At 43.9% G+C, this 20,636-nt stretch overlaps 1 protein-coding gene across 2 annotated transcripts in view; it reads right to left on the bottom strand.

The window, feature by feature from the left end:
• Positions 1 to 20,636, bottom strand: part of SIPA1 (signal-induced proliferation-associated 1) — a 494,221-nt gene that overhangs the window by 325,702 nt on the left and 147,883 nt on the right. For both annotated transcript variants that reach the window (XM_077456982.1, XM_077456990.1), the window contains exons 2-4: positions 12,580 to 13,875; positions 12,338 to 12,462; positions 8,274 to 8,462 (exon numbers count right to left, since the gene is read on the bottom strand). In XM_077456982.1, the coding sequence (XP_077313108.1) occupies positions 8,274 to 8,462; positions 12,338 to 12,462; positions 12,580 to 13,321 (1,056 nt within the window). In that variant the 5' untranslated portion in view covers positions 13,322 to 13,875. The remainder of the gene's footprint in view (positions 1 to 8,273; positions 8,463 to 12,337; positions 12,463 to 12,579; positions 13,876 to 20,636) is intronic.

The raw sequence follows: 20,636 nt of genomic DNA, 5'->3' as shown, positions 1-20,636 counted from the left end.
TGCGAGCACGGAACTTATTCTCTCTGGAGAAGAGACGCTTGAGAGGGTATATGATTTAAATTTACAAATACCATACTGGTGACCCCACAATAGGGGTAAAACTTTTTAGTGGAGGGTAGTTTAACAAGACCTGTGGCCACTCATTCAAATTAGATGAAAAGAAGTTTAACCTTAAACTACGTAGAGGGTTCTTTACTGTAAGAGTTGCAAGAATGTGGAATTCCCTTCCACAGGAGGTGGTCTCAGTGGGGAGCATCGATAGTTTCAAAAAACGATTAGCTAAGCACCTGAACAACCACAACACACAGGAATATACAATGTAATACTGACATATAACCACACACATAGGTTGAACTTGATGGACTTTAGTTTTTTTTCAACCTCACCTACTATGTAACTATGTTGTCATGGGGGAGTGGAAGAGGATTCCAGTGGCAACCTGTGAAGCTCTGGTGAACTCTATGCCCAAGAGAGTTAAGGCAGTGCTGGAAAATAATGGTGGCCACACAAAATATTGACACTTTGGGCCCAATTTGGACATTTTCACTTAGGGCTGTACTAACATTTGTTGCCAGCAGGTTAGACATTAAAGGGGTTGTATAGGTTTGATTTTTTTAAAAATAACAAACATGTTATACAGAGTGGCCCAATCCTGCTGTTCTGGGGTCCCACAGCAGCTGTCTCGGCTCCTCCTCACTAAAGCTGACCCCCTCTGGGAAGCTCTTTCCCAAGGGGGTTAGCTTGTGGGCACGCTCCCGTGTCATACACTTGGCGCCCATAGATGCCAAGTGTATGACTCGGTCCCGCCCACCTGGTGGCCATGTCACTGGATGTGATTGACTACAAGAAGGGGGCCAATAGCTGTGCTGCTATGAGTCTATCCAATCAACGGCCAGAATCAGTGGAGAAGAGGATGTCGGGACACACACACAGCAGGTGAAGTAAAACGGGAGGCTGGGGGGCCCATGACAGCAAGGTGCATAGGATGCATTAAGGTGAAAAAACACAAACCTTTACAACCCCTTTAATGGCTGTGTGTTGAGTTATTTTGAGGGGACAGCAAATTTACACTGTTATACAAGCTGTATACATTGTAGCAAAGTGTAATTTCTTCAGTGTTGTCACATGAAAAGATATAATAAAATATTTACAAAAATGTGAGGGGTGTACTCAGTTTTGTGAGATACTGTATATATATATATATATATATATATATATATATATACCTAATGCTTTTAATTTAATGCCTTTCAGAAAATGACCCTCCTTGTATGTTGCTACAGCAGAGAGTAGTTTCATTTCACTCTGCCCTGCAGAAAAACAAAAGTGTCATATGCACACAATTTTTTTTTCTTATTTATTTCTTTCTTTATATAGTACAAGTACCCCATGCCTTAAGTCAGGGGTGCCCAACCAGTGGCCCGGGGGCCACATGTGGCCCGCGGAGCCCTCTGATGTGGCCCGCGACCTCCTGCTCTGGGATGGTGGGTTGGCAAGCCCAGATTGCAGGTTGTCTACCCACCATGCCAGAGCATCAGTTTTGTGAATGAAGTCAGTTGTAGAGGAAGCAAGCAGCTGCAGAGCAGTGCCGCATAAGCCAATGCTTCCTTTATAGCACCGGCTCCTGTCATAGGTGGAGTGATACCAAATGCACTGTGCCTGGGACAGCAAGTTTATTACTAAAATCACAGTGTATATATGGACATATCTGTTCTGCAGTGGTTACTGGGCTGCTTTTAAACTGATCCGCAGTTGTAACTTTCAGAAAGTGCACCACACCTGCAGGATATGATAGAATTCTATGGCAAAGTACAGCTAACCTGCAGGAAAGCCACAGGTGCGGGTAGGCCGCAGACCATCAGTGCAAAAGTAGCCTTAGGCCCCTGTAACATGATCTGTCTGACCCAATCAGACCCTCCATTCACCTCTATGGAGCGGCAGATGACAACAGACTTGTGTCCGTTTACACCTGCCTCCTTCCAATCCGATCTGCAAAAAAAAATGGAAAGTGGATCTGTCCCCTTCCATTTGATCAGATGAGAGGGCCCATAGAGTAGAGTGGGCTGTGTGTGTCCGCTTTGCATACGCAGAGTGGACGCAGAACTGTCATCTGCTCATTGTGGCCTGCGATTGGTTACTAAGTCGCTTAAGTGGCCCTCGCTCTTCAAAAGGTTGGGCACCCCTGCCTTAAGTAAAGCTAATAATGTCCTTAATTATTTGAGGTACATATACGGTAAGTAAATGCTTAGCATTTTTGTTCACAGTAGATCAGTTTTTTTTAATGTTGCAACTTTAAGACTTAATTTAAATAAATTGAATTTATATGTTTTTTGTTTTAATTAAAAATACTGATGTCTCGTCCCGCTGCTGAGCTGGGCACCGCACCACTGGGAGAGGAATGGAGAATGGACGCATGGTCCGGCTCCGGCCTACCCGCGGAGTTATGCGAGGAAGAACTTGGTTTTGTCGCTGGGCACATACCTGGCAGAGTCCACCCCCGTGGCTTATTGTTACTGACATTGCCAAGTGTTTAATGGTTTGTTCTGGGAAGAGAGCTCCAGCCAAGTTGGGGTGGCTGAGAGCAGGGAGGGTGGGGATGGGATGTAAATGTTATGTTACAGGTTTTTATGTTATATGCTTAGTTTGTGGCACAAGCTTTAATTGGTCATGGAACAGACAAATGTCTCTTTTTTGTATCTACACTGATAATTATGGGGATGGGTACAGTCCTGCCCGGTGGTATGAGTACTATTTTCCTCCTTGTGATAATGGTTGAGACCATACAATGGGTACCCTTAAGTTACTGACGTGGAATGTCCGAGGGATTCGGGATAAAATTAAGCGGGCGGCAGTGTTTGAGTGTCTTAAAACTTATAGAGCGGATATCACGGTTCTGGTGGAGACGCATGTCACTGGGAGATTGCAAAAAGCTTTGCGTCGCCCATGGATTGGCTGGGCCTACCACGCCACCCATACGTCCTATTCCTGCGGGGTGTCTATATTGGTAACTAAGACGGCACAGTTTACTTTAGTTTCATTGCAGACAGACCCGCAGGGCAGATATATATTTATACACTGCTTTTTGCACGGCGAACAATACATTATTCTCGCCTATTATATACCCCCGCCCTATGATCACAGACTAATTACAGAGGGACTCTTTTTTATGGCTCAGCATCCCAATGTCCCAGCAATTTGGCTGGGGGATTTTAATATGGTTTTGAACCCAGGGGTAGATAAAATGATCTCTAGTTGAGGGGGACCTCAAAAGGGGGACACTGGCCTAGGCTGCACGTTTCAGGAATTCTCCCTTACTGATCTGTGGCAATTTAAATATCCGACTAAACGTATTTACTCCTGTTTCTCTGCAACTCATTCCACCATGTCACGCAGCTGTATCCAGTCAGTTGTTACCCAGGCTAGTTGACACGGGCTATTATGCCAGATCACTGTCGGACCACGCCCCTTGCTGGGCAACGTTCTCACTGACCCGGCACACTGGACCAAAACCATGGCGGCTTCACTCTTTCTGGTTAACCGCCTTGAGTGAAAGTGAAGATTTAGGGGGCGAATGGCAGTTTTTTTTTTTAATACTAATCGGGAAACGGCTTCGGCTGATTGCACCTGGGAGGCTTTCAAACTGCATGTACGATCCACTTTAACACACCGGATCAACCGGTTGAAGCGTACCTCCAAGACTCTGATGTCCAATGCCCTGAGGGAGCTGGACTCGGTGACCACTGACTTCACCACTGACCCCACACCTGCTAAGGCCCAGATGCTAAGGCACCACACAAGGATAGTTGATCACCTCCAAATTGAACAGGCTAAACAAAAGCTGTTTTTTATTAAGCAATGGGTGTTCGAGCAAGGGGAAAGAGCGGGAAAGTTGTTGGCCTACTTGGCGCATCGGGACTCCAAACCCCCGTTGGTGGTTTCGTTGATTGACAGTGGGGGTTCCGGAAGTGACTGATCTGCCAACAGTGGCCAATATGTTTTGTGCTTATTATACTACCCTTTATGAGTCGCAAGTACGTACGCCGAGAACTGAGACAGGGGCATACCTCCGGGATGTCGTTCTTCCCCACCTGTCTGAAGCACAGGTTAGGACTCTTGAGGCTCCGCTATCGGCGGATGAGATCGGTCTAGCGATAGCCTCCCTTGCAATGGCGAAGGCCCCTGGACTGGATGGTATTCCCCTGGATTTCTATGCCCACTACTCTGAGATACTAGTGCCAGAACTGCTGAGACTATATACGCACATATTTGAATCCAAGTCCCTACCGGATACTCTAAGGCAGGCTGTTATTATAGTGATACCCAAGCCAGGAAAAGATCCCCACTCCCCAGATTCCTACTGCCCCATCTCGCTGCTCCAGGCAGATATTAAAATATTGGCTAAAGTGCTTGCCACCCGCTTGAGTGGCATCATCCTATCACTTATTCACCCTGATCAAACGGGATTTATGCCCGGGAAGAATACGGCCATAAATATCCGTTGTTTATATATGAATATCCAGGCTGGGCATGTCGAGGGTGGTAGTGTCACTAGATGCCGCTAAGGCGTTTGATTCCATTGAGTGGAATTATCTCTGAGAATGCTTGGGTAAATTTGGGTTTGGCCCCAATTTTATTAAATGGATTACTCTCCTATATTATCGCCCAATGGCTAGAGTAGCGGTCAATGGATGGGTGTCGGACCCCTTTCAGTTGGGCCGTGGCACACGTCAGGGTTGTCCGCTCTCTCCTATGCTGTATGCTTTGGCGGCAGAACTGTTGGCTGCTGCACTTCGGGCACACCCGGATGTAGTAGGCCTCCGACGTGGCTCTCTGGAGGAGTCAGTAAGTATGTACGCAGATGATACATTACTGTATTTAGAAGACTCGGACCAGCCGTTGAGAGCTGCCCTGGAGGTTATAGAGGAGTTTGGTGGTCATTCCGGTCTGCATATTAATTGGACCAAGCCGCAGGTTTTGCCCCTCGATTTGTTCCCCCCGCACCGAGGTGCCGCTTCTCTCCCGCTCTCCAGGGTATCTTCCATCCAGTATCTGGGGGTGCAGGTTTACGAGAGAGCCCCGGGAGTATGTCCATTGCAATCTTGAACCATTGCTCTGTATGTGAGGGAGAAGACTAAGGCATGGTCCCGTCTCCCCATTGGGGTCATGGGACGGGTCAATATTACTAAAATGATCCTACTGCCTAAGCTCCTCTATGTACTTTGGCATTCCCCTGTCATGGTCCCTGTGGCGTTCTTTAAAACGCTGAACGGTGTTCTGAACACCTTTATTTGGGGCCCATCTAGGCATAAGTTGGCATGGAACACACTTAAAAACCCGACATCTATGGGGGGCTTGGCTCTCCCTGATTTCCACACATACTACATAGCAGTGTAAATTTCACATTTTTATCACCTTCATAGAGCGGACAGTCACAGATACCAGGCCTTGGTGGGCGGGAGAGCTGAATCCCACTTTCATACTCCCCTTCAGATGATTTTTCATGGTGGTGGGGTAAGGGATGCCCGGGCCCGGATCCTACCACACCACCGGAGTATTTGGAAACTGGCCCTTAGATTACTGGGAGCAGACTATTACCACTCACATACTCCGTTATGGCGCAACCCCCTACTTCGTGAGTTGTATAGCTTACCCGATGTAGAACTGTGGGCTTCTAGGGGGGTACTCTACCTGCACCAGGTGGTGACTCCTCTGGGCATAAGGGATTTTCCCTCCTTACAAGTGGAATTTAACATGCCCCCTCACATGCACTTTCGATACTTGCAATTGCGACACGCGCTCCGTGCGCAATTTGCTCAGGACCTCCCGAATGTGCAGTCGTTAGCTTTGACAGACGTAATTATGGGGGACGAACCGACTAAATTGATTTAGACTCTATACGGCTTACTCCGGGCCCGCTTAGTGGCGCAAATCACTGAACGGGCTAGGATGAGATGGGAAGAAGATATAGGTCCCTTTGATGGGGAGGAATGGGAGGATGCTCTCGAGAATATTAAACAGGCTTCACTTAACTTACCTGACCGACTAACGCAGTACTACGTGGTACATAAGTCATATCTCACCCCTGTCCGGATAGCTAGGTATCACCCTGACTACAACCCGAGGTGTCCCAGATGCTCTTGTACGACTGGTACTTTCTATCATCTCATATGGCAATGCCCAATAATCCAGGAGTTTTGGGGGCAGATTATTAAGTTCCTACACGACCATATGGGTTCACCCTTCAACTTGACCCTAAGGGTTGCCTACTCAGCATATTTCCTGATGCCACTGTTGATAAGTATTTGGCTACATTTTTGCAATCTACACTGTTCACTGCACGAAAGCTAGTGGCTAAATACTGGATGCGTCCAGCCATAACTACCATGCGGGAATGGGTGGTAGAAATAAATCATAAGCTACCCTTGGTTAAACTAGTATATAGACACCGTGGGTGTCCAGCCAAATACCACAGAATATGGGACAGGTGGGCGGAAAATCTACATACATGTGTGGAGTGAGTTGTGTTGGAGTCCAAACCACAATTGTCAGGAAACTTCTTTACTGTATGATCTATTACTGTCCTTCACCTATGAAGAGTTTAATGTCTGTACCTACTGTACTATGTTGTTTTAACTTTAAAAAAAAAAAAAAAATACCGATGACTGCAAAATTTCAGAAACCCCATATACTCTAACCTCCTTCAATGCTTGGTCATTCAGAACACATGGTTTAGGTTATAGAATCCTGCCAATCGATGGCTGGATTTCTTATACAGCTAATCCCAAGCTCATACTGGGAGTTATTATATAATAATGAAGAGGTTTACTGGCATTAGCATATGGCATGGACAGAGGTAAAATCTATGATTTCTTACATGCTCAAGGTTTACTGGCATTAGCATATGGCATGGACAGAGGTACAATCTATGATTTCTTACATCCTCATAGTAGGTTCAATGCTGTGGGAACCCCTTTTTCTCTGATTTTGCAGCATGTAAGGTCACGTGATCAAGTCCTATTTTACTTCCAAAATCTGAATTAAAAGCGTCAGTTACAAAAAAAAAGAACATCAGCTATTTTTTCTAAAGGTTCCATTCTCAGTTACAAACTGTACAAGTGCAGGTCCACATTCAGCAATACTTGTTCAGACAACCACCAAACCACTTTTCACTACCCACAGGAAGCATAATGTCTAAATATTTAGAAAAGCAGCTGCTGCTTATGGAAACAAACTTGTAAACCTTTCAAGTAGAGCTAATTATACAATGAATAATTAACTCAAGATAATACTACAATTATTATACTTAACACAAGTCTTGTGTAACACAAGTCACAAGACTGTCACAAATAATTAGAACAGTTTTTATGCCTGGAGTCAAATTACTGATAGATCAATTCTAATTGGTTGCTGTGTGTTATTGAACTTTATTTTTGTCTTGTTAAATAAAGCTAATAATGTCCTTAATTTTTGAAGTACATATATGTAAACGCATTGAATTTTCTGTTTACGGAAACAGCAAACGTGGGTTGTAACCAAATTGAAGAATAGCTCAAAAAACGTCTTACTTCGATAATTTAATGACTTTTAGACAAAGAAAAGTGCAAGTTTGGCAGATAAATCCAGTACAGGAGTCCAAATGAGGGAACATGCAGGCCCTAATTCCCATTCCAACAACTTTTAGTGGGAGTGATGAACTCCATATTGGATTGAGGTTAGCCAAGTGTCAGACAGAACTTTTGTGGCTTCAGTGTCATTATTTTGCCTATAAACACATGGACTCTGAGATGTAAAACATAAAATTACAAAAACATAAATGCTAAACGATACCATGGCATAGGTGATAAAATATAATGAGAAAAAAACTGTAACCATGGATCAATACAATTCAAATTCAAACAATATGTAAATTATATTGGGTAAGTGCTATTTTTGTCACTGTTGCAAACTCTTGTTTCCTTGTGTAATGTATGATCTTTTGCTGACACTGTACTGGCCAACAATAATAGTTTTGATATTAACTAGATATGTATATATATATATATATATATATATATATATATATATATATATATATATATATATATATATATACACAGGAAATATAGTAAAAATCAAAACTTTGGTTTCACTTTGGATACTGTAGGGGATGGTTAAAATCCCTGTCAGGATTTTTTGCCATCTGTGTCCCACTGGTGAGATTTCCCTTCAAATAAAGAAAATGATATTCAAGGAAAGCATTATATGAACTTAGCAGTAAACTAATTATCACTTACCCCCTGTTCATCCAGTTTTAGCAGAGTCTCTGGTACTTTGGGAGAGTTTGATGCTAATCGCAGACATTGCAAGTTCAATTCTGGTACAATGTACTCCAAAAGTTTTTTTGGGGATATAGCTCTGGAAGAGCTAGAACGAATGGATGAAGGAAAGGCTTCTTCTAGAATTGAACCCCGAAGTGTCTTCAACTTCAAAAAGAAAAAGTTAGGGATAACAATAAAAAAAAAACGACAAAAAGCTGGATTTAACCAGAATGGAAAGGATTTATCAGAATAGGAAAATGGTAGATTAGGCAGTCTGATAGTCTGAATAAATACAACACCAAACATGTGCAATATGAGACCATGAAATGCTAACAGGATCTAGGATATGTTTTATTACATATAATCTATGATTTAAAAAATACATGCTTTGCCATCACCTGTTTTATTACTATCTGAGAATATTCTGCATTCACATTTTAGGTGTTTTATTTTATCACTGTATATATGGCTGTATAAATAATATATATGGCTCTATTTACAATAGAGGAGTCAATGGACCAGAGCCTTGGAGGCCGGGCTCTATGGCATATTTTAAAAGAGAAAACTAAGGAAAAAGGCAGTGTTGAGTGCTACAGAACTTGCAAGCAGAGAGCATGATTTTCTTATTTTGTCTCCAAACCTTTGGTACAACACCCACCACCCCATTATTCAACTGGGCACACCAACAGCCAATAGTGAGGCACAGCACTGGAAACTGGAATAGCAGGGATGTGCTTGTGTTCTAAATCTGTACTGAAGGTAAAGATTATGTTCTAAATTTAGAGTGGAGACAAAGTTTCTGGACGAGTGTGGCTTGGTCTTTCTGGAATATCCTATGGTACTTGCTATGTCTTATGAAAAGTAATTTTTTAACAAGATAATGTACCTTATTTAAAAAGTAGCTTGCCTTTTGTTTGTCTTTCTCTCCCATGTTTTCCTGTGGATTTTAATTTTGTTCTGTATATATCCACTACCCTTACCTTTTTGCCAACAGACCTCTCTCTTTGTTTGCATGTGTATAATATATCTTTTATATCAGGTACAGAGAAGAAATGTAAATATTTAATTATAAACTATAATATTATTTACACAAATTAAGGTTTTATAAAAGCTTGCTATTTAACCCAAAATAATAATGAAACTATAAAACAATTTTTAAGTCCATCTTTCAGCTCAATCTGATTTGTAAGTGAACAGTACTGAGGTGTTTACTTTTTAAAAATATTCTCAAATTCTTAGTCAAAAAAAACTGTTTAAACTACACATTATTATTTTATTGTTTTTAAATACAGATAACTGTTTTACTACGTGTTAGCCCTTAGTGCAGCCTTTCTCAACCTTTTCAACACAGAGGAACCCTTGAAATAGTTCTCCGGTCTCGGGGAACCCCTGCTAAAAATTTGAAATCTACAATTCCTGACACATTAACGTGATGGTCAGTGGGAAGAATGGTCCTTACACTTGTCATTGGGAAGAATTACCTCCTTAAAGATAGCTAACAAATCAATGGGATCTTGGAAAAGTGGAAACTTATCTGAGAGGCAGAAAATGCCCAATGCTGCAGGAACAACTAGCAACCTCTGGAGGAACCCTGGTTGAGAATCACTGCCTTAGTGTCTAATATTTGGTACCTAGCCCAAAGTGAGGGTTTATCCACACAAGCTGTGTTGTCATACATTTTGCTGCCTTTTCAGGGCAAAAAAAAAAATGCACAGGCATAAGAAACGACATTGTTTTATATCGGCCATGTTTGGCCCACTGCATTGAACAAATGTCTCACACTTTTGCTATTTGCACACTTTTGCTATTTTCCTTGTTTTGTGGTATTTAAATAAACTGAAATGGGATCTTTCCAAAATACAATGCAATACATGTTAAAGCGGAGGTCCGCCCACCGCTGCAAAAATGAAAAGCCAGCAGCTGCACATACTGCAGCTGCTGACTTTTAATAATCAGACACTTACCTGTCCTGGAGTCCAACGATGTCAGCACTGCAGTTGATGCTTCCATCAGCTGTCGGGTGCTGCTGCCACCATTAGGAGTAAGGGAACCCAGCAGTGAAGCATTACAGCTTCACACCCGGAAACCCTACTTACTGCTCATGTGCGAGGCTCTGATCCTCTCTCCTACTGGCTCGGCAGCCGGGGAAGGAGGAGGGAGGAGGAGGAAGCCCAGGCAGTGATGTCAATACCCGCGGCTGAGGCTCCGGGCAGTGGGAACAGGATACCTGTGAAGACAGATATCCTGCCCCCCTCCCCCCAGAAAGGTGCCAAATGTGGCACCCGAGGGGGGAAGTCGTTCCACTTTTCCCCTAAAAGCCTAATATATAGTCCCTAGCATCTAATCCCTAGCTTTATAAAGGGGTGTCATGACTAGAATTTTTTTTTTTACTGAATTCTGTCTTCCTTGCTTCCCTTACTTTCAATGACATTTACTAGTTGTGCAAGTTACTGGCAGTCCTGCACCTGTGGAGAACAATGCACAGTCACTTACACAAGCATGGCTTTACATTTTCTTGGCAGAGTACCTTCACTGGGTGACAATGCTGATAGCTCACCCACCCATACATCCTTACATCTAATCAGCTACAGCCAGAATGCAGAGTGACAGTGCAGCAGCAATTTCATTGTATTAGCAATAGCATTTTCCCCTTGAAAAATGCAGGATTTAAACAATGAACGGGTAGAATTAACAGGTATTTAAACTACACTGCAATATATTTAATACAAAATTATATATAGTACTGTGCAAAGGTTTTAAGCAGGTGTGACCATCCTTTGCTTTCAAAACAGCATCATGTCTTCTATTTTAGGTGCACTTGCACACAGCTTTTGAAGGAATTCGGGAGGTAGGGTGTTCCAAACATCTTAGAGCACTAACCACAGATCTTCAGTACACTGAAGATATTTAATGACATTGGCTGCATGTTTGGGGTATTTGTCCTGCTGCAGAATAAATTCAGGGTCAATCACATGCCTCCCTGATGGTATGGTATGATGAAATAATATCTGCCTGTATTTCTCAGCATTGAGGGCACCATTGATCCTGACCAAATCTTCAACTCCATTTGCAGAAATGCATCTCCAAACTTGCAAGAACCTCAACCATGCCTCACTGTTGCCCTCAAACACTCATTATTGTATTGTTCCCCAGCCCTTTAGTGAATAAATTGTCTCCTGCTACAGACAAATATTTCAGATTTGGACTCATCAGTCAAGAGCACCTGCTGCCATTTTTCTGCACACCAGTTCCAATTCTGTTGGCATAGTTGGCTGCAGTGGGGTGCATTTTGCTCACCAAAGGGTTGGAGAGTGCTACAGGCAACAGTGGAGAATGGTGGAGGTCCCTTGCAAGTATGCGACTGAATTTCTGCAAATTAAGTTGGATATTTGGTCAGGATCAATGTTACCCTGCAATGCTGAGAAATTCAGGTAGATACTTATCCATCATGCCATACCATCAGGGAGGTCTGTTGGCCCAAAATGTATTCTGCAGTAGGACAACAGCCCCAAACATACAGCCAATGTACTATGTTCAGTGTAAAAAAGAACAAAGAGTCATGAAAGTGATCGTTTGGTCCCCACAAAGCCCTGATCTCAACATCATCGAGTCTGTCTGGGATTACATGTAGAGACAGAACGATTTGAGTCAGCTTACATCCACAGAAGATGTTTGGAGCAGCCTTCCTGTCCAGTTCCTTCAAAAACTGTGTGTAGGTGTACCTAGAAGAATTTATACTATTTTGAAGGCAAAGTGTGGTCACACCAAATATTGATTTGAGTTGGATTTTTCTTTTGTTCATTTAATTTCTATTTTATTAATTGATATAAATAAACATTTAACACTTTTTCTGGAAGCATTCTTAATTGACAGCATTTTTTCACACCTGTCTAAAACTTTTGCACAGTATTGTATATGTAGTATGCTTTTCATTGATTACAGCATATATGTACAGTAATTTTGACTTTGGACCATAGTTCTACTTTAATATATATATATATATATATATATTTTAAAAATTAACAAAATGCTTTCTTTACCTCAGTTGTTCGAAAAATAATTCTATAATTATACTGTATGCCTTGCACGCCATCTCTTTCATCTCGTCTCAAACTTATGGCAACAGGCCCGAGCCTCTCATCAACTCCAAAAAAATTCTGATGCTCTTATAAAAACAAAGCAGCAAAAGGTAAGTTACTCAAGAGTGCAGAGAAACACAACAGAAGAATACTCAAAACAGTGGCTTCTGAAAAAGATTAGCAAAAGTAAAAATATTACTAACCTTTGCCATAAAAATACTTTCGATAATATAGTGCACCCAGATCTTGATATTCAACAAAGTAGCTGCAATCTCTCAACCTTTCTCTTGCTTCTTCTAACACAGATACAGCTGCATTGGGCCCCCTGACTGGACAATTGATAAGTGGAGAACTTAATGAAAAGAGAGAACAAAAGTCCCATCCTTGATCTTTTTGGCCTTCTTTCTCTTCCCCTCCAACTTCATTGCGGAAATATGGGCAGCTAAGTAATAGCTCATTGTCTTTTCCATCGCCAGAATCACCTGGATCTTCAGGGGATGACAAGGATCTCCTGGGTGATGAAGCACAAGTTCTGAGCTGAGAGGCAGCAGAAGCACCACTTCTTACATTCTTTTTTCCTTCAGATTCCCTCCTTTTAAAGGGATCAAACAATATACTCTGAATGTCATGATGGGCAAAACTTTTGGGACGTGGGGCTACAGGATCTCCTTCAGGTGGTTTTTCTTTTACCTCTAGGGCCACTGGCCCTTGGCTGTTTGCTGCCAGCCCAAGAAGTATGAAAGGATCTTTGAAACGTGGGGCAGATGGGCTTGCAATCCCTTTATCCCGAGGATTATACTCTGACTCTGAAAGGGAACGTGCTCCACCGTTATGCCTGCTATTCCCTGAGGTAATTAGTGACTTAGCCTCACGAGGACTCTTGTGAGGGGATGATTGGGATGGCAGTTGGCGTAATTTACGCACAAAGAGGTCATCGGACTGCATTGCATCAGAAACGACTCATTGATAATGTGTGAAAGGTATTCTGTTCCTTGAACTTTCTTGATATAATAATATTAGGAGTATTTATTTATTCTGTTCTTCTTTAGACCGGATTCAGTTTCTTCCTAAGTGATTTTTTTTAACATTTAGCTGCCTGATAATGATGTAAGTTAATATTTGCATTTTAATTATTTTAACTTTTTTCTTCCCGTAACAGTAAAATAGTTTACTATAGTTTGGTGATATTTATACTTCCTTTCTCAGACAGTATTCATATACATGTTTTTTTGTCTTTTTATTTATTTTTCTTTTTTTATATTAATATTCTCCTCCACTTCTTTAGCTGTCTTGAGGCTTTCTTAGAGTTGTTATGGACCTTAAGTATGCATTTCTTGATTACTTGGAGTGCTGCTTTTCACATTCTTTTCTTGTTAAAGATTTGCTTTCCTTATGTGCTTTATAATCCATTATGTTTTCCATGCTACAAAAATTGCAGAAAGTTATCCTTTTGTCATCTAACCACATTCAAGAAAGATGTCCGCACAGCTGCTTTATGCCTGTAGAAATCACAAAGAGAAAAAAATACATTTACAATTCAACACTAAGCAGTAAGCAAAAGTTTTGGACCACGGATTGTGTCGATGTGCACAGTCGTTTTTTCTATTACTGAACTGGCTCAAGAAATACATTTTAAAGTTAAATTAGGATCAGGCTATAGACCTTTAGTTACATTTTTTTTAACAAACAGTAAATAAGATTTAAAACAAGCTGCCAGGTTTTTGCTGCAATAGAAAACAGGATGAGTTGAGATGGAATTTTAGAATTGTAGTGCTTTTTTTTTTAATTTAGAGATGAATCTCTCCACAATACCTGAAGCAACAGAGGTGGAAATTGCTTTTTTTATTGCTTGTTTAGAATATATCAATACATAGTCTGGGCACGGGTTCACTTTAAATAAGGAACACACACAGGAAAATGCAAGGTACTAAACTATTATAATTCCTTTTAATATAAAACTTTGCTGTTTTTTTTTTGTTTCAACTGTTTCTTACTGCAAGCATGCTATTCATAAAACAACCGTTCCCATATACTGTGATTAGTAGTTATGCAATTATATGGTGGTGGCATGTTTAATTCTTTCATAATATAACGTTCTCCTTAGTGGAACTTAGTGGATTATGTTTACATTTTACTTATGTTTATATTTCCTGTCTCTGTGTTTCTGTCATTTCCCAATAACACAAAATGGCTCAGTCATGTGTCCAGAATAATCTGGACTTGTAAGGCCTCATGCACACGAGACGCAGTTAAACGCGCGTTCAGATGCAGTTGGACAGTTTTTTCAACTGCCCCTGAACTCATTCAATGTTATCCTATGTGTCCATGCACACAGTCTCGTTTTTTTCCGTTTTTATGCAGTTGCGTTTAATCTCGTTTTTCCAGAAGCAAAAAAATGCGTTCAGAAGCAAAAATGTCCACGTTTCAGACGCAAAACGCGGTAAAACGCGGCAAAACGCCTAGACCGCGTTTAGCCGCGTTTGCGTTTATATGCGTTTTTAAAGGTGACCTTTTTTTTACATTAAAAATCTCAAAAATGATTGCAAATGATGAAAAACCATTAGAAAAATATTTTAAACAATTGCAATTGCAAGTGGACAATCCACAACTTGTGGCAAGTGACATGGCAGGTGGCAAGTGACGTGGCAAGTGGACAATCCACAACTTGTGGCAAGTGACATGGCAGGTGGCAAGTGATGTGGCAAGTGGACAATCCACAACTTGTGGCAAGTGACGTGGCAGGTGAAGTGGCAAGTGACGTGGAAAGTGGACAATCCACAACTTGTGGCAGGTGACGTGGCAAGTGACCTGGCAGGTGACGCGGCAAGTGACCTGGCAGGTGACGTGGCAAGTGGAAAATCAACAACTTGTGGCAGGTAACTAGCATGTGACGTGGCAAGTGGACAATCCATAACTTGTGGCAGGTGACGTGGCAAGTGACGTGGCAAGTGGACAATCCACTTGTGGCAGGGGACGTGGCAAGTGACGTGGCAAGTGGACAATCCACTTGTGGCAGGGGATGTGGCAAGTGACGTGGCGAGTGGACAATCCACAACTTGTGTCAGGTGACGTGGCAAGTGGACAATCCACAACTTGTGGCAGGTGATGTGGCAAGTGATGTGGCAAGTGGACAATCCACTTGTGGCAGGTGACGTGGCAGGGGACGTGGCAAGGGACGTGGCAAGTGGACAATCCACAACTTGTGGCAGGTGACGTGGAAAGTGATGTGGCAAGTGGACAATCCACATCTTGTGGCAGGTGATGTGGCTGGTGATGTGGCAAGTGGACAATCCACATCTTGTGGCAGGTGACGTGGCAGGTGACGTGGAAAGTGGTGTGGCAAGTGGACAATCCACAACTTGTGGCAGGTGATGTGGCTGGTGACGTGGCAAGTGGACAATCCACAACTTGTGGCAGGTGGCATGGCAGGTGACGTGGAAAGTGGACAATCCACATCTTGTGGCAAGTGACGTGGCAGGTGATGTGGCAAGTGACGTGGCAAGTAGACAATCCACAACTTGTGGCAGGTGATGTGGCAAGTGACGTGGCAGGTGATGTGGCAAGTCACGTGGCAAGTGGACAATCCACAACTTGTGGCAGGTGATGTGGCTGGTGACGTGGCAAGTGGACAATCCACAGCTTGTGGCAGGTGATGTGGCAAGTGGACAATCCACTTGTGGCAGGTGACGTGGCAGGGGACGTGGCAAGGGACGTGGCAAGTGGACAATCCACAACTTGTGGCAGGTGATGTGGCAGGTGACGTGGAAAGTGATGTGGCAAGTGGACAATCCACAACTTGTGGCAGGTGATGTGTCTGGTGACGTGGCAAGTGGACAATCCACATCTTGTGGCAGGTGACATGGCAGGTGACGTGGAAAGTGGTGTGGCAAGTGGACAATCCACAACTTGTGGCAGGTGATGTGGCTGGTGACGTGGCAAGTGGACAATCCACAACTTGTGGCAGGTGATGTGGCAAGTGACGTGGCAGGTGATGTGGCAAGTGACGTGGCAAGTGGACAATCCACAACTTGTGGCAGGTGATGTGGCTGGTGACGTGGCAAGTGGACAATCCACAGCTTGTGGCAGGTGGCATGGCAGATGACGTGGAAAGTGGACAATCCACATCTCGTGGCAAGTGACATGGCAGGTGATGTGGCAAGTGACGTGGCAAGTGGACAATCCACAACTTGTGGCAGGTGACGTGGCAGGGGATGTGGCAGGTGATGTGACAAGTGGACAATCCACATCTTGTGGCAAGTGACGTGGCAGCTGACCTGGCAAGTGACGTGGCAAGTGGACAATCCAAAACTTGTGGCAGGTGACGTGGCAGGTGACGTGGCAAGTGACGTGGCAAGTGGACAATCCACAGCTTGTGGCAAGTGACATGGCAGGTGGCAAGTGATGTGGCAAGTGGACAATCCACAACTTGTGACAGGTGACGTGGCAAGTGATGTGGCAGGTGATGTGGCAAGTCACGTGGCAAGTGGAAATCCACAACTTGTGGCAGGTGATGTGGCTGGTGACGTGGCAAGTGGACAATCCACAACTTGTGGCAGGTGGCATGGCAGGTGACATGGAAAGTGGACAATCCACATCTTGTGGCAAGTGACGTGGCAGGTGATGTGGCAAGTGATGTGGCAAGTGGACAATCCACAACTTGTGGCAGGTGATGTGGCAAGTGACGTGGCAGGTGATGTGGACAATCCCCAACTTGTGGCAGGTGACGTGGCAAGTGACATGGCAAGTGGACAATCCATAACTTGTGGCAGGTGACGTGGCAGGTGATGTGGCAAGTGGACAATCCACAACTTGTGGCAGGTGACGTGGCAAGTGACGTGGCAGGTGATGTGGCAAATGACGTTGCAAGTAGACAATCCACAACTTGTGGCAGGTGATGTGGCTGGTGACGTGGCAAGTGGACAATCCACAGCTTGTGGCAGGTGGCATGGCAGATGACGTGGAAAGTGGACAATCCACATCTCGTGGCAAGTGACATGGCAGGGGATGTGGCAAGTGACGTGGCAAGTGGACAATCCACAACTTGTGGCAGGTGACGTGGCAGGTGACGTGGCAAGTGGACAATCCACAACTTGTGGCAGGTGACATGGCAAGTGACGTGGCAGGTGATGTGGCAAGTGACGTGGCAAGTAGACAATCCACAACTTGTGGCAGGTGATGTGGCAAGTGACGTGGCAGGTGATGTGGCAAGTGACGTGGCAAGTGGACAATCCACAACTTGTGGCAGGTGATGTGGCTGGTGACGTGGCAAGTGGACAATCCACAGCTTGTGGCAGGTGGCATGGCAGATGACGTGGCAAGTGGACAATCCACAACTTGTGGCAGGTGACGTGGCAGGGGATGTGGCAGGTGATGTGACAAGTGGACAATCCACATCTTGTGGCAAGTGACGTGGCAGCTGACCTGGCAAGTGACGTGGCAAGTGGACAATCCAAAACTTGTGGCAGGTGACGTGGCAGGTGACGTGGCAAGTGACGTGGCAAGTGGACAATCCACAGCTTGTGGCAAGTGACATGGCAGGTGGCAAGTGATGTGGCAAGTGGACAATCCACAACTTGTGACAGGTGACGTGGCAAGTGATGTGGCAGGTGATGTGGCAAGTCACGTGGCAAGTGGAAATCCACAACTTGTGGCAGGTGATGTGGCTGGTGACGTGGCAAGTGGACAATCCACAACTTGTGGCAGGTGGCATGGCAGGTGACATGGAAAGTGGACAATCCACATCTTGTGGCAAGTGACGTGGCAGGTGATGTGGCAAGTGATGTGGCAAGTGGACAATCCACAACTTGTGGCAGGTGATGTGGCAAGTGACGTGGCAGGTGATGTGGACAATCCCCAACTTGTGGCAGGTGACGTGGCAAGTGACATGGCAAGTGGACAATCCATAACTTGTGGCAGGTGACGTGGCAGGTGATGTGGCAAGTGGACAATCCACAACTTGTGGCAGGTGACGTGGCAAGTGACGTGGCAGGTGATGTGGCAAATGACGTGGCAAGTAGACAATCCACAACTTGTGGCAGGTGATGTGGCTGGTGACGTGGCAAGTGGACAATCCACAGCTTGTGGCAGGTGGCATGGCAGATGACGTGGAAAGTGGACAATCCACATCTCGTGGCAAGTGACATGGCAGGGGATGTGGCAAGTGACGTGGCAAGTGGACAATCCACAACTTGTGGCAGGTGACGTGGCAGGTGACGTGGCAAGTGGACAATCCACAACTTGTGGCAGGTGACATGGCAAGTGACGTGGCAGGTGATGTGGCAAGTGACGTGGCAAGTAGACAATCCACAACTTGTGGCAGGTGATGTGGCAAGTGACGTGGCAGGTGATGTGGCAAGTGACGTGGCAAGTGGACAATCCACAACTTGTGGCAGGTGATGTGGCTGGTGACGTGGCAAGTGGACAATCCACAGCTTGTGGCAGGTGGCATGGCAGATGACGTGGAAAGTGGACAATCCACATCTCGTGGCAAGTGACGTGGCAGGTGATGTGGCAAGTGACGTGGCAAGTGGACAATCCACAACTTGTGGCAGGTGACGTGGCAGGTGATGTGGCAAGTGGACAATCCCCAACTTGTGGCAAGTGACGTGGCAAGTGACGTGGCAGGTGATGTGGCAAGTCACGTGGCAAGTGGACAATCCACAACTTGTGGCAGGTGACGTGGCAGTTGGACAATCCACAACTTGTGGCAGATGACGTGGCAAGTGACGTGGCAAGTGACGTGGCAAGTGGACAATCCACAACTTGTGGCAGGTGCCGTGGCAAGTGACACTCTAAATACAAGTACACTGCAGCTCTCAAAGCTGCTGCTACTCACTCTGGTCTCACAAAATTGCCGAAATAGTTAATAATACAGTTTTTTTGAGCTGGGGAGGGTCTATGATGTTAGCTTAACTAAACGCTTCTATACGCAAACGCGGTAAAACGCCGCTAAATCGCGGTAAAAATTGCGGCAAAACGCGCTTTTCTAAACGCCGGTTTCCACATGTGTCCAGCAGCGTTTGCATCTGCGTCTCGTGTGCATGAAGCCTTAAGAGTCATATCTGTAGCAGTTTTTCAACATGTTATGGGACCAACATCCAAAGTACTAAATACTGTTGCAGATACAAAAAAAAAAAAATGGTCATGAAGAATATGTGATAGTAAACGTTTTATAAAAAAAGAATTTAGTCACTAATCTGACAAATCAGAACCAACAAGGTAATAGTCAGTGGGATTGTATTTTTCATTAAAACAAACATCTATGTGTCCAAGGCCTCATGAATTGACACAATCAGCTCTGTCTGCAAGCCTACCTAAGCAAGAAGCTCCACAGGTACTGCAGGAAAACGAACAGAACATCAATGAAATTGAAATTGGTATCAGTGATTTACACTCTGAAGAGGAAGAAGCTGAACCACTTGCAACCTCAGTCATAAACAATAAATAGATAAGGTGAGCGCTAAATACCAACACAAAGTTAGCCAACAACCAAATTCCTCACATATGGAAACAAATGTGAAAACTGTATCATAAAGATTAAAATGGAAATAATAAAAACAATGACTTAAAAAAGTCCATATGATTTTAGAAAAAATATATAGCAGCTTTAGAAGGCAGCCCCGTTGAAGAAAAATAAGCAATCTTCTTGGTAACACTGGAAATAGAACAAAGCACCACTCTAAGTGCAGTAGTTTACTGTAATTTGGTGATATTTATACTTTCTTTCTCAGATAGTATTCATATACATGTTTTTTTGTCTTTTTATTTCTTTTTATTTTTTTATATTAATATTCTCCTCTACTTCTTTAGCTGTCTTGAGGCTTTCTTAGCCCTTGTACACACGGTTGGACATTCTGACAACCAAATCCATTGGATTTTATCTGACGGATTTTGTCCGACGGATTTTGTCCGAAACTGTTGCATACACACGGTCGGACAAAGTTGTCGGAAAATCCGATTGTACATAACGTGATGAAGTTATTTAGTTACGACGGGACTACATTCAGACTAGTAGCCAATAGCTTTGGTCTAGGAATTTGATCTGAGCATGCGTGGCACTTTGTCCGTCGGAGTAGGCTATACATGATCGGAGTATGTCCGATCGGAGCATTTTGTCTGAAAATTTTACCGGCAAGTTGGAAAAGTTGGTCCGTCGGATATTCCGATGGAAACAGTCCGATAGAGACCACACACAGTCGGAAAATACGACAAAATGGTCCGATAGGACACATTCCATCGGAATCTCCGACCGTGTGTACAA

The sequence above is a fragment of the Lithobates pipiens genome, unplaced genomic scaffold (assembly GCF_037356315.1).
Source record: "Lithobates pipiens isolate NorthernLeopardFrog02 unplaced genomic scaffold, aLitPip1_a1.2 Scaffold_10, whole genome shotgun sequence".
Classification (NCBI taxonomy): domain Eukaryota; kingdom Metazoa; phylum Chordata; class Amphibia; order Anura; family Ranidae; genus Lithobates; species Lithobates pipiens.
Note: the sequence above shows the minus strand (reverse complement) of the source record. Positions and strands in the feature narration are given on the sequence as shown.